The sequence below is a fragment of the Tasmannia lanceolata genome, unplaced genomic scaffold (genome assembly GCF_043159265.1).
Source record: "Tasmannia lanceolata isolate RefF3 unplaced genomic scaffold, GAP_Taslan_0.1 ptg000006l, whole genome shotgun sequence".
In the NCBI taxonomy this organism is placed as follows: Eukaryota; Viridiplantae; Streptophyta; class Magnoliopsida; order Canellales; family Winteraceae; genus Tasmannia; species Tasmannia lanceolata.
In genome coordinates this window covers 12,861,681-12,876,660 of record NW_027518683.1, presented here as the reverse complement: position 1 = coordinate 12,876,660, position 14,980 = coordinate 12,861,681, and the positions used below count along the sequence as shown (strand labels likewise).

Here is a 14,980-nt window from a genome sequence, read left to right as displayed (position 1 = left end):
TACTCTCGTAAACTGATGCGGTCGCCTGAAAAATTGGCCCATTTTGAAACATATTTGTCTGTATCCAGTTAATACTAAAAGACACTGAGATCCCTATTTCAAGAAAATGAGTCTAAATCATGTGCACAGAAAGCACATGACTTGAAGTGAGGAAGTTCCCTACTTCAGATGATATAAATATGGTCAAGTTGATTACAACAGCACAGGACATAATACCAGTACAATGTAAATCAGGAAAAGAACTAGTTTTACTTTCATTTAAGAAGAATTACAAAAAGCTTGCAATGCATTCGAAACATAATCACCACAGATTACCCTAGTGCATACCTTTTTTTTTATGTCCACCCTATTGCATACCTGCTTCTAACAATTCAAGCTTTTCAACATAAAATTTTGAAAACAGAGTTGTATGCCCACTCAAACATGGTCAGACCAAGTCTCCTTTCAAAAACAGTTTCAACATCTACCCATCTCTACCTGCCAAAAAAACACACCTTAACAGAGCAAATGAAAACCCACTGACTCATTCCATTGCCTGTATCAACCATTTAGTCATATGGAATCTGAATATACGCAGCATCGCATACAAATGGAATGTCAGCGTACATGCCCCCAAGTGCACACCGCATACACTCCAGCACCGTAAATAAGTACGCAAATGCAACAGCTGTCCAGAAGTGCATTCCAATCTTCCCCCAGTACACAGCCAGTGGCATCCAACGGCTCACCGTCCCTATCACCTGGAGAGCAATCTCAAGGAGCATGCCCATAACAACATGGAATCGGAAGAAGTGGGGCCATTCCTTCCTCCTCACCACCCCAAGATATGCAGCAAAGAAGTACGCCATCAAGAACCAGCTTGGTAAACTCCCGATAGCTCCGAGGAAGGGATATGTGAGGAATTCAAAGTCCTCCAAGAAAGGGTGGAGATGGTACGCCGTTTCCGCATACATCCATGTCTCATGGAGGGGCATGAGATAGGGGAGACAGGCTAAGGCCCTCCACCACCATCTCGGTTTTTTGGTCATTGGAGGAAAGCGGAAGCTGGATGGGACATCCTTGGCCGCTCGGGGACCCGTCGGAGATCTGGTCCCAGTTGTGCGCCGCTTAGGTAGCAAGGGGATCGCATGGACGAGGCTACCATGTTCCCCGCTTAGCAGTGGAGCTGATGCAGCCGAAAGGTGCAGACGTCCCCCTATGTTTGAAAAGAATGAGTAAAAAAAGATGGTGATTATAAGTACCTAAAAACACAGTTAGGTTCACCCATGTTTGGAAGTCCAAATATCAACCCACCTAGTGGTTCCCAACTTGGATTGTCCATGCATCAAGAATACCAACCACATGATCATAACCATCAACCAAAACATGACTGTTGCTTTCTTTTCTTTTCTTTTCTACTGTCCATTTGCAGGATGACAGTTATATCATGTATGAGTATTGGGTCATGAGCAAGCTAAGGTGGGAAAACCACATGGACAATCCAGACAATCATGGTAAGGCTCATGCAGAGTATATGGGTACTTATATTGTTGCATTGGTTTGTTTCTCCATTATAATATTAAAATAAGAGTGCTTAACAGAATGTCGAGGGTGGTGTCCCTGGGACTGCCACTTCCTGCATGTGAGCCAGACCACACAGGTTGTATGGCCCACCTGCGGGGCATGCACAGAGTGACAGTCCTAGAGAGTGCTCTCCCTGGTCATCCTTACATCATTTTCCTTCAAATAATTGGCTGAGTTTGTGACAATTGAACTGAAAGTAAAAAGTTTTAGATTTTGTTCTAATTTTTTAAAAGACTTCAAATCCCCTTCATAACTCCCTAAAGAATTCACCCTTGTTCATCCAAAACACCCAAAACAATCACTCTACTCTTCCCTTAACCACTTTTCAGTTGCCCTAGACCCAATCTCTACATCAACAATCTTCTGGCTTTCTGCCTTCTACCAATCGTTATTCCATCCCCTGGCTTTAACGAACACCACCAATCCTTAAACCAATTCCTTACATTTTTTTCTCTATTCCTCAGACCTATTTAACACACAACCCAAATAGCCGAGTCTTTAGATTCTTTTCAAGCACCATCTAGCCTTTCTTGGTTTCTTTTACATAATTTTTTTTTTGTGGGTATTCTGACTTATTTTTCATCGGCCAAGTCAAACTCGGAAATCATCACATAATTCCCGTCAACTTCAATTTTTTGAAATCAAGATAATAATGTTGTTTTGGAATTCTAATTTAAGCAAAAAATACAATGAAAGATACCTCTTGAGGGACAGAATTTCTGATCTTGATAAGTTCCCAATGAGTTCCTAATGCTCGGAACTGTAATTGTAATTGGCAGACATGAAAAGCATGTAAAAGCTGATTTCGGCATCACAGTGGAACAGGACCTAGGTTTCGGCGCCATGCTTGTGGATGACATGTTGCATCCATTTAGAATCATGTTCAAGCACTTGGATAAGATAAGCAAAAGAAACTATTAATGAAAATTTGAAGCAACTTACAAATGATTGATATTTGCTCTCACAAACAGCCAAAACCATAACTGGTGAGCACGATTAATAAATGAATAAAATGAAAAGATTATCACCATCGTACATGAAAGGAATAAATAAGAGGTGGAGACAAATGTAGCTGTTAAAAACAAACATGAGGTGTTAGACATTGCAAGTCTTGAAAACCCAATAAGGCGGCATATCTGTATATTTATTTGATAATACCAAGACATATGCTACCATGTAAATAGCAACTCATAAAGAGAAAACTACTTGCTCACAACTCATTTTTTTTGAAAGGTTATGACTTTTTGGAAAATAGTTGACTTCACAAGCACAAAGCATATAAAATTCCTTCATGCCGAATTACAACCCAACCCTATTCCTCGCTCACAAGCTCATGTCCAAGCCAACCCTATATTTTCTTGTGACGAGAAAGCCTGATCTTATCATCTAAGCCTTTAAAATGCCCCTCCCCATTCCTTGTAAGAGATAATCCCAAGCTTCTTCAATTCATTCTAAAAAAAGAGAAAAGAGAGCTACAAGCCCAGTCTTTTCTCTTCTCCTCCCTCTGTTCTTCTTCGTCCCTACTCTGGCGTACTGCCATTATTTGCAACAAGGTTAAACTTTTTGGCAAGGTTTCTAATGGCCGCAATGGGGCTCATCTATGGGTGCCTCTCACAGCCTACACAACTCCAATGACAATCAATTCGCCAGACTTATCACTTTGTAGTTAATTACAATGATAATTTAATAAAAGAGCTCTTTAGATTAGATTATCTGATTTCGCTTGTATTTGTGAGTACGTTTGTAATTGCATCAAACATAAATGGCGGTAACCCCATCTCCTAAATCTCCACCTTGACGAATCCACACATTTGGCAATTCTCGTTTATGGATGAGACCGGGAGGGTTTGGAAGATCATTAATATCACCCAGCCCTCATCTTTTCATGGCTTCCCATGCCAAGTGAAAGGAGTCAATTTGACAACGGATTGACACCATATACACTATAAGGGTGAAACAAATGGTATATATGGGGACTTATTAACTGATAGTTCGGGATCCCACAAAGATAAGCACACATGTGCCAAGCAGACAAGGGTAAATTTTAATGCTTAGTTTTCTAGAAGGTGGTCAAATATTCCCTTAGAAAAACTTCATCCAGAGTTTGTAATAGTTAATGGTGATGAATATTCCATGGTACAACACAATGCTTCTATTCTTTTTGCGTGAATTTCAAAGAGAACATGATGAGCTCAACATCTACAAAGCTGATGCACCACAAAGTTCAGATACAAACAGTCATCAATTCCTACAAGTCAACCCAAATCTCTCTCGCACGGAGGTTATATCATAAACATGGATAATGACGAAGTTCCTCCATGATAAACTGAAGCAAATGCTCTCTTAACCGACTCGCCATCATCCAAGTATGGCCGGCCTCGACGTCGGGTCTGCACATGCTTTATTCAAACGGGCTTGTGAATGGGTTTTATTAATGAGGGAAGAGTGGGCCCGCATATGTAATAGGTTGTCGTAAGTGCAGTGATTATTTTCCCCTTCATACATAAGCCCAATCTTTACTTAAAACACCATATTTTTACTAAATCTCAATGCCCCTTCCCTTACTAATTTTCCCATTTTCACTCCATCTAATTCTTTGGATCTCACCATACTCCAAACAGGTTCCCGACCATGAAGAATGATGAGGGGGCTGCAAACTAAAAACCAACAATTTTATAAGTGCAGCTCTCTAGTCAGTCACTTATAAGTCTGGTTCGGCATTGGGTTGGCTCACCTAGAAATTCTCGTAAAACAGGATATTCCTTGCCAATCCCTTGTATGCTTAGTGAGCAGCTATTTTCATCATTTGCATTTTCCGTCTATGTAGAGCAAAAAATTTACTTGGAAACTTTAGTGGAATCCTCCCACTTGTTTTGATAATGATACTCATCTAACACTACCAATTTTGATAATGACACCTATCTAACAATCCCTCTTGCTTCATTCTACTTCACTTGTCGATCCCTTTTAACAACAAAACACCCTAAATTCTACTCAAGTTTATTTCCACTCCACTTTCACTTCGTTGTGCGGCCCACTTCACTTCACAGACTGGGAACCAAGGCCTGAGACATTTCACAATGTGTATCTCCTATGCTTTCATTTTGCTTCCCCATTTCTCGTTTCCCCTTCATTTTTTTTTTCCAATGTTTCTTGCTTCAATTTTACGTTTTTCTTCCCCTTCCCGAATTCATTTCCCGGGATGATAACTTTGATATAATGTGTAGACACAATCTAAGGCTATTGTGATGCCCTTGCCGAGCAACGAAACCTTTACAGGTCAAAGTCAATAGCCTTGGGGTAAAAAAAAAACAAAAAACAAAAATAGAGAGAGCAAAGGGAAAAGCCCAATCGGATGTTAGATGGTCAACAGGGAAACCTGATTGGGAAGAGGGTAGACAACATCTAAAGTGGTTCCACCTGGGCCTCTCTTTTCCCTTCATGAATCACAAAACCATAATGTGCCTAAATTTTATCAGTTTTACTACGATTGTAACTCAGGAAATTATGAAGAACCATAACTAAAACCCAAATTGATCAAAAATCAGAAAATTTGACCTTTGTTGGGCCAACCAATGCGCCAAGCTCATCAGAAGAACCAACCCACTAAAGCGATCTCCACAATAAAATCTAACAGAAAATTCTATTAAAAAAAAAAAAAAAAAAAACTGTAATATAGGAGATGATAAAATTGGAAATCACGCACACTAGAACAATCAGAGAAGAGCATGAATTTCATCCAAAGTTAATTGCTTTGGATAATCATATAATAAACGAGATTAACACGTGAAACCATCTAATTACCCTGCAGTAGATATAGAAAGAGAGGGAAAACTACCTGAAGTGCGCATGCGAGAATGAGCAAGAGCAGACACGTTCACTAATTAGGGTTTTCTATCAGAAATAAAATAGAAGAGCTTGGTTCTATCCATCTTGGTGTTGTTTTGGAGACAGATATCCACACCCCCTCCTTTTACTAATGCCACTCCCTCTGTCTATTATAATTTAACTTCCTTAACCCTTTGTTAGAAACTTAGAATCTGACTATGCCGATGGCGATGGTACCGGTAGGATCAAAGCCAAATGGGGCATCGGCGTCAGTAGATTAAGGGCCCACATTTTTTTGGTGATTCAGACCATTCATTTTGTTGGGCCCTGACGTAGATAGGGTGTGCCCATAAATCTTATTCACACTAGTATCCTAACCTGCGGAAATGATATCCGCACTTCTGAAGAAAGGGCTGACAATGAGTTGGACTATTGTCTATTGCTTGCTGGATAGATAAATGAGAGCTCGATCACGTTCATCTGGCACGTGTGGGTCCCAGAAAATGATTATTAGAACCACTCCTTGCCATTTATAACACAAAAGAGTGCGGATATCATTTCCATAGGGACTCTTCAGATTTTTATGGAGTCCAGTAAGACCTTTGGCCGAACAAAACACATGCTTGGCCTATGAGATGAATTACATAGTATATTAGTATGGGTTCATTGGCGATTCCATGCATCTATAAGATCAAAACCAATAAAAATCAATTGTTTATCTTAAGACCTTCTTTGTTTTGGATTTTAAACCAGATCGTGAGTTCAAAACTGATTATTAGAGTGAAATTTACGTTTGATATCAAGTCCAATAATCAGTTTTGGACTAACAAGGGTTTTGGATTTCTCACTCAATCTATCCTGTGGACTTGAACAAGACCTTTTAGCTGATCAGAACTGTGAGATCCCACATCGGAAAGGGAGGAAAAGTTCATGGGCTATATATGTGGATTCCCTCTCCTCCTGTGTAGACGTGTTTTCCTGTGGGAAAAACAAAACCGGGGCGGGTTGTGACCCAGAATCGGACAATATCTGCACAGTATGGGGCCGGGGCGTGACATAATGGTATCAAAGCGGGACCTCCCATCCAGTACGGTGTGCCAGCGAAGATGTTGGGCCCTAAGGGGGGTGGATTGTGAGATCCCACATCGGAATTGAGGAAAAGTTCCCGGGCTATATATGTGGATTCCTTATCTTCCTGTGTAGACGCGTTTTCTCGTGGAAAAAACAAAACCGGGGAGGGTTGCGACCTAGAATCGGACAATATATGCACGGTGTGGGGCCAGGGCGTGACATAAATATGTTGTAGACCCCCATTCCCTGTGTAGAAACGTTTTCAGCATCTCCAAGGGGCGGGCCCCGCGGAGTAGGTCGGGCACGGTTAGTGCTGCTGGAAAACAAAACCGGGGAGCGTAGATGACCTAGAACCGAAAAATATCTACATAGTGTGGTCGGGGCGTGACAAGAACTACACTTATTGCATCAGTTGTAAGATTGTGCAGTTCAGCCTTTCCCAAATTCTTCATACGATAGAAAATGAAGAAAGTTCACATTCATAACATTCATAACAGAGGGTCTCTCACTATGAGCAGAGACAAACTTAAGTGACCAAAGTGCACGAAACAATGGCATGCCATCTCTCTTCTCAAACCATTAAGCATATAATTGTGGAAATGCAATCCATTTTTTCACACCAAGATGAAAATGGGAGCACTTGTTGTGGTTTTCTTGAACAAAGGTCAGGTTAGTAAAAAAAAAAAAACTTGAAAAAAATATGCTCACCAATGTAGTACAAATAGAATAAATCACGTTAAAATAATCAAATCAGAGTTTTTAGTTGAAGTAAATATGTCAAAAAACGTTAAGAATAAAAGCCAACACAAAAACATGATCAAAACATTGCATGTCTCCCTAGTTTTGAGATCATGAGTATGGTTTTAAATTTCGACCGAAACCAAAATGGGGTATACTCGAAACGGTGCTTTATTTCGACGAAATTTCGGTCTAAATTTCGTTTATCCCAAAATTTTGTCCGAGATTTAAGGGATTTCACCCAAAAAACTCAATTTTTGATATTTATCTAATATTTTCCCGAATTTTCTGGAATTTCAGCCGAAATTCTTTACAACATAAAATACTATTTTATCTGATTTCGTCGGATTTCGCCCTAAATTCCAAAATTTTTGTGGAAATTTCGGTGAGGACCGAAGCGCATTCCAAAACCGAAATTTGAAACCATGGTCATGAGTATCTGGATCACCCAATTCGTAGGCATATCGCCGATATGACCAGTACGCATATCTGATATGTACAATACATATTTTTTCAACCTTCAACTGATATGCTGACGAATACCCACATTTTACTGATATTTTGAGCCTTGGCTAAAGCTACAGGGCATGAGTGTTTAGGAAATTAGACTGAGCTCTTTGAATAATCCACACACAAACTATCAAAGTCACGGGGAAAGCATATAGAGAAATATGATAAATGTCGAGATGGTGAATGATTCAGTTAAAATAGCAGAACCATAGACAACCCAATGCTGCAAAACTGAATACAGTGAAAAATCTGGAGTCAATATATAATTCAAAATAAGAGCAAACTGAGCGAATGAAGAGATGTACTTCTTGCAAAAAAATAGGGATATTATTCCATAATAAGACTTCTAGAAAATTTTACTACATAGAAATATTTTGTTGGCTATTGGCATTCAAAACCCTGAAAGCCATCCAGTATTGTAAGAACATACATCAAAACCAGCCCCAAAATATTCCAAGATAGTACGAAAAATCTAACAAAATCATTGCTGAAGCTACAAACGTTAGGGCCCGTTTGGATACCTCCCATTTTGTATTTGGATTTGAAATTGAGTTTTGAATACAAAATGAGTAGATCCGGCAGCTCATGTAGAGGGAGAGAGAGAGGGAAGGGGGTACTTCCTAGTGGAGGGGAGCGAAGAGGGTGAAGGAAACTGCCACATCTGTGGATTTCCAATTTCTTATTTCCACAGCAAATTTAGAAATCTGATTTTTTTCACTGTCAGCTGCTGAATTAGAAATCTAATAATTTGATCCGATCCAAATTACAGTGCAAAAAGGGCTGCAAAAGTGAGAAATCCAAATCAAGATCTTCTCGGCATCCAAACGGGCCCTTAATGAAAATGAACTTTACATATGCTTAAAAGCTCATTACATAGATTTTGACTGCTACCATCCTAAACACCTAAAATGAATTAGTAGAAAGTGAGAAGAAGAAGAAAGGATAACAGTTAAGACATGGTATCAAAGAAGGAAATTAGAGATTCTACCAGAAAAGCTTGCCAAGAATCCGTCCCAGGAACGCTCATATTAAATTTGGTGTCCCATTTGCCGCTATTTGAGAAACCACAATTGTAAAGAACCCCTTCCTGGCAGCAAAGAGGATAATGCATAGAGTACTTTATCTCCTGTGTTCTATGTGGACAGTCATATTCAATGATCCCAAGCCCAACATAAGCTTCAAGACAAGCCAACCTGCCCAGCTTCTTTTAGTAACAATATATACATGCAGCCAGGCAACCTAACAACCAGAATCCAAACTTTCCAGTTTTATTTCATTCTAAGAACATCAACCTAATGGGTATATAGAAAAAACCCCAGAAATATATGTTTCCCTCCCCTTCCAGATCATCAGGGAGGACTTATTTTGATACATAAACATCACATAACAGTTGAGGCAGAGCAAAATTGGTTGGTTGCTACATCTACATTGTTGAGTTTCCCATTAGAGTGCCTAGTTTTGGAACTGGCACGTGTCATAAGTTTCTGTTGAAACAGAGAGGTGAGCATTGTCTCCAAGGTCTGTGCCGTGTACTTTGCATATTTTCCGGCGCTTGCATCTTGCTCAACCAGCGGGCCATAATTCTGCATATAACTCCTGTAAACCGGAACAATCGCCTGCACTGCCAGCTGGCATGTCTTTCCCCTCAAATCTTTGTCCAACACAACCCAATTAGATTGTTTCTTGTACATGTCATCAAATGCCTCATTGAAGGCTTTTAGCCTTTTCTTGACCAAGTCACGAGCAGTGGCTCTCCCACCTGAGAACAAAATCAAACCTTCCCTACTCAGCAGAGCGGGAAGCTTCCCCCAACTCTCTCTCAAGTAGAGAGCCGCATAATATTCCTTGTACTGTTCATGTTCTCTCAACCAAGCATCACCCAAAAGACCGCCAAGCTTGGTTCCTCTCAAGTGCTTATAAAAATGCCAGTGGTTGCCCATAAAAAAGAGGTAAGATAGAGTGGTGTCTTCATATGCCTTGGACCATGTCTCTAAATTTAATTCGACGGCTTTAACTATATTCAAAATCGCATCCGTAAGGAGCCTCTCTTCGAATCTCTCTTGGTTCCAACTCCGATGGATGACCAAAACTTGTGTTAGGATTGGCCTGTAATCATTCCCAAGCAATTGATTACAGTATTCCGTAATAAAACTTACCAGTTTTGGTACACTGCCATTGGCAGGAGGTGGTGTCTGCCTCTGCAATTCCACTTGCACCAAAAGCTCCCAAAATATCTCACAAGAGCCTTCAATAACAGCTTTAATGAGATCCCTCGTCAAGTTTTGAATTTGAACGCAGGCTTTACCACCAAATAGGCGGTAAAAGTCTAACCTTAGCTTATTCAAAGAAGCGAAAATATCCAACAATTTCAGGAGTTTAATAGGGTCCTTCTTACTCTCAGTAACCATCATCCCAAATTGGAGAAAAGAGATAATGCCGGCCTCGACTGCTATCTTTGCAAAGCAACCCCTCCATACATCGGGTCCAATTTTCTCAAAAACATCATCGCAAAGCTGGTACTCGGCTTCAAACAAATGCTTCACTGCAAATTCCAAGTGCTTACCCCACTTTCCTATATAACCCTCAATGCTCTGCACATCATTGAATTCCGAAATCGGGATCTCAAGGTAGTCCAACCCTAGCGCCTCCAAGCTAGACTTTACATTCGAGCTACGGACCTCGACATAGATCGACATGCAACTCTCAAGGCGGTTATTGGCAGTTAATCTCTTAAGAATCAACTGAAGCTTCTGTATGATGGATACTGGCAGTGGGGACAGGGCAATGCAGGGTTTTTCACCTAGGGTTGATGAGGTCATGGGTAAAGGAACACTGTTCTCAGTCAAGAGCCGACGTAATTCACTTTCTAATTTATCTAATGCATCCTCGAGGAGCCCACCATCTAGACGGGCTCGTTCCTCGTACGAATACAAATCCCAAAGATTCTTCAATGAATTCTTCAAATTCGATATGTACCGATAATCGGCAATAGAATTCTCTTCTAAGTACTCAACAATATCCTCTAACCACTGAATTGCTAGCCCACAATTATCCCCAAGGAATCTCAATGCCTCTTCAAGTCGCTTGACGACCGATAGGTCACTCCTGAGATCAGACCTAGGGTTTGAAAGAAGAGGTTTCTCGAGACCGTGGACGGCATCGAAGACCTTAAGGACTGCGGCGGCGGGGCCCACCGCTCGGTCAATGTGGCCACCGACGGCAACCAGAGCGTCTTTCTGGGCTAGGATGGGGCGAACCGCCGATTCTAAAGACGGTAACCTCTGGTGAATCTCTTCTAACCTAGGACCCACTTTCTCTAATGCGAAAGCGAGTGTTTTTGATTTCTCTAAGCTGATTTTCAGTGACTTCCTAGCAGCTACAAGGTTTTCAATGGCTGCCATTCCAAAACCCTAACCCTAGAAACTAGTGGAATAATAAATTCACACTGTCTATATAGTCTTAAAATACTGAACCACCGTAGGAAACTGAGAATTCAAGATTACCATTTCGCCACCCCAAAACCCTAACCCTAGAAATTAGGGGAATAAGTTCAAACCGTCTTTAAGCTCTTAAAATACTGAACCACCTAAGGAAACTGAGAATTGAAGATTACCATTTTCATGACTGCTTCTTATTTTCTCTTTCTTGTGATTGTGGTAAAGATGTTTTTATCCATGACTAATTAAGAAATGGGTCAGCATTTTCACGACCCAACTCCACCAAATCACAAAGATAAATTCAACAGAACATAACCAAAATCACAAGGGAAAATCTTGAAATCTGCAACTACCAGCAACTAAAATTCAAGAAAAGGAATAAAAGAAAGAAGCAACATAAGATGGGTAACTTAACTAGCTTAGATAATGTGGGATTCGGAACGCTTCTCAAGGGCTTTTGTTTTTGCTTTCTTACAACAGGGGTTTTAGGAAAAAAGAAAAACAACAAAAAGAAAGAAAAACCCCAAAATGAAACTGAAAAACTGATTCCCAACGCGACGAGTCGTGCCAAGTGCACGACAGTCCAGCAAGAAAAGGAAAGAAAATCAATATGAAATCTCAAATATCTAGCTAGAACGATTTATGTTAGGTACCCTTTTTAAAAATTTGACAATTCCCATGTTGGGAACTTGTGATTTGTATCATTCGATAAAGCCATTTAATCTTATGAATCTTGGTCCAGATACAAACGTTCCTTTGAAATAGAAAAAGGGACATGGAAATATATGGAATGAGAGGAGGAAAACGGAATTGAAATGGGCATGCATCTTAAATGCCCTTGATTTTCGATTTATTAACGGAGATGCCCCTATTAAGGAAACACGTTCGGAAGTGTGCTGGGAGCCTCGGAGTTTAGAGCTGGCAATTTCACCCCGGGAAGCGGGATCCGCCCCGCCCCGCCCCGCTTGGGGAAGGGGAAGGGGATTTAAAAAATTCCCCGGTGCGGGGAAGGGGATGGAGTTGGCCCCGCCCCGCCCCGCTCCGCTCCGCCCCATATTAATGCCATTTTTTTCTTGTATTTTGTAAGTATTTTTTTTTTTTTTTGGAAAACTACTAGAAACCCCTTGAATCAAAACATATTTACAAGATTCTCCCAAAATTTTCATAATTTCCATTAGTACAGTTTTGTCTCTGAAATAGCTTTTTATGTTTTCTTTTACCCATAATCTATTGGGCATTGTCCCTCATTATATTAGTATATTACCCTTAGAAATCCCTAAAATCTCTCCGTCGAACCATCACTGTAAGGCAACATTAAATTCTTTGAAAATCTCCCTCCCCCAAATAAAGGCAACATCTCTCTGATGAGTGATGAGATTTTATATGGTGTGCGCTCGTATAGTCCATTATTTTTCAAAAAGTAATGTATGGGCTATGCCATTGGATGATCCAAACCGTCCATTTGATAGGCTACAATTTAAAAGTACTTTACAGGCCACACCATAGATCATCCAAACCGTCCATTTGATGGGTCACAACTTAAATAGATTGCGGCCCAAAAATCATTTCCATAGGATGATTGCAACCCTCCGATCTATAGAAGGTATCATAATATGCAATTCCTCTATAGATTAGAGGGTTGGGATTATCCTATAGAAATGATTTTTGGGCCACAACCTATTTACGTTGCGGCCCATCAAATGGACAGTTTGGATCATCCTACAATGTGCCCACCAAGTGGAAGGTTTGGATCATCCTATGCCTATGGTAGTATGGTGTGCCCATCAAATGGACGGTTTGGATCTTCCTATGGTGTGGCACGTACAATACTTTTTGGCAAGTGGGATTGGGAATTAGGGATCTGCTAGGGACTATTGATCAATTAAATGAATCTGAGAGCAACCACCTTTGTCCCCAGGTTAATAAAATGAATAAGACAAAATCTTAGCCTATGTGTGGGTTGTGCGGCTACTCTCACATGCAATAGCTAAGCTGCAACATACCTGAAGTGATTGTCCCTTGCAAATCTTTAGTTTTAAACGTAACATTTAACAAAGTAAAGTGATTGTCCCCGAAGGATGCGGGGCGGGGAAGGGGATTAAATATTCTCCGTGGGGAGGGGGATTCCCCACATCCCCGCCCCGGGGAGGGGAAGGGGAGGGGAAGGAGTAGGGGACCCCAACATTCAGCCCCGACCCGCCCCGTTGCCAGCCCTATGGGAGTTTGTGTTTGAATGATTGAGAAACCAGGTTACATTTTTTTTTTTTGGAAATGATTTAGCACAGCTATGTTTTGATACAGGAGGCTCATGTTTCTTGTCTTTTAGTATTTAATTGTCATGTAAGTGCTTTTTGGGAGCCGTAAAACCCTTTTACAGCTCTTTAAAAACTAAAAGACAAGAAACACGGGCCTCTTGTATAAAAAATGTTCGTGTTGAAATCATTTCCCTTTTTTATTTTTTCGGCCAATGATGAGGAGCCGTTAGAATTTAGAGCATTGATTAGAATGGGACCCCAAATGGATAGGAAAGTTAATAGAAGTACCTACCTACCTACACTTTGTATAGGGAGGTGAGAAGAGTCCGCCCCATTACTTATGGATCTTGACAGGGTTTTGTTTTTTTTGTTTTTTACACCGTTCTCTTCTCAATCTTTTTTCTTTGTCTCGAGTGCCATCATCCCCTCTTTCTCTATCTAAAACCGTCAATGACATGCTATCTTTTTTTCTTTTTTTTTAATGACGTAGGATGTCCCCACCCCCTTCGGGAGTAGGACTAGTCCCTACGAATACACGCAACGACCCACTCACCACGTGTATCAGGTAAGTCGGGAGCAGGATTCGAACACTCGTCAACAAGAGCAAACCCATGACTTTATGCCGAAGAGCCAACGCCTCAGTGGGACACACTTGTTCCAACTCCAATGTCGTTTCAAAGACCAGAAGCCTTGAATCAAGTTCGAAGCTTCACATTTGTAATGGGTGCTACTTTCCAAGAGAAATTATATGATGAGTGGGCATATAAACACATACTCACCATCCCACCCTTGATATTTGATCCAATAGCAGATCATCGTCAGTACACTCATTTATCATATAATTTCTCGCTTTTCAAAAATCGATTGGCATCAACAAAATAAAATGAAGCATAAGATCCGCCCCGTTGCCACCCCTAGTCTGTCTTACCTTCAAGACCACAAACTTAGTATATCAATAATGGGAAAATAGATCTGATTGAATGGAACATGGATGACAATCCCAATTTTCGGTTGGTTATATTTAGTATAGCTAGGAAAAGCTACGGATTAGTATTGGGAGAACGTTTCACGTGCGTTGCGATGCAGGGCGGATGCGTTCGTCGCCTATTACACAATCGTCGGATTGTTCTGACAGACGGGATTAAAATGGTTAAAAAAGGCTTGCAAAAGGTATCCGGTAGCCTTCTACCCCACTTTTTGCGAGAATATCGTCCATATCATCCCAATCCAAATCTGATATGTACCTGTTTATGGTGTGTGTGTTGTAGTTGCAAAGTAGTTATCATGTAGTTAATTATGTAGGATTATGGGTGTTAGTTCTATTGTGTGTCATGTTAGTGGGTAGAGTTTGTGGGTAAGTGGGTTGTTGATGAGGCACTCTCTATGTTCATGTATTTAAGTTCTTGTAATTGAATGAAATGGAGGAAGAGAATTTTAAAGCAAAGGTGACTTGGTTTAGGAGAGTCATGGCTCCTCTCGAATCGAGGCTTTAGGAGGTCCGGTTGCCTCGAATCGGCCTCTTTCCCCTCATTTCTATTTTATTTTCGTTTATTTCCGTTACGGCCAATTAGGCAAGTA

The 14,980-nt window shown here is 40.6% G+C and overlaps 2 protein-coding genes across 2 annotated transcripts; both read right to left on the bottom strand.

Moving 5' to 3' along the window:
- Positions 1-230: 230 nt before the first annotated feature.
- Positions 231-5,560, bottom strand: LOC143879759 (protein TIC 20-I, chloroplastic-like). The gene is made up of 3 exons (XM_077382300.1): positions 5,402-5,560; positions 2,264-2,453; positions 231-1,195 (listed from the first exon to the last, which is right to left on the bottom strand). Exons 2-3 carry the CDS (start codon positions 2,442-2,444, stop codon positions 549-551), a joined length of 828 nt encoding a protein of 275 aa, XP_077238415.1. The 5' UTR covers positions 2,445-2,453; positions 5,402-5,560; the 3' UTR covers positions 231-548.
- Positions 5,561-8,201: 2,641 nt separating this feature from the next.
- Positions 8,202-11,638, bottom strand: LOC143878394 (exocyst complex component EXO70A1-like). The gene has a single exon (XM_077380685.1). The coding sequence runs from the start codon at positions 11,109-11,111 to the stop codon at positions 9,090-9,092; it is 2,022 nt and encodes a 673-aa protein (XP_077236800.1). The 5' UTR covers positions 11,112-11,638; the 3' UTR covers positions 8,202-9,089.
- Between the last annotated feature and the right edge of the window lie 3,342 nt (positions 11,639-14,980).

What these genes read in the sequence shown, in the direction of transcription:
- LOC143879759 (XM_077382300.1), bottom strand. Translation starts at nt 2,444, where the DNA reads ATGATTCTAAATGGATGCAACATGTCATCCACAAGCATGGCGCCGAAA. An exon ending in GAAATTCTGTCCCTCAAGAG is followed by an intron (nt 1,196 to 2,263) that starts GTATCTTTCATT and finishes TTTCAAACATAG; the next exon opens with GGGGACGTCTGCACCTTTCG.
- LOC143878394 (XM_077380685.1), bottom strand. Translation starts at nt 11,111, where the DNA reads ATGGCAGCCATTGAAAACCTTGTAGCTGCTAGGAAGTCACTGAAAATC.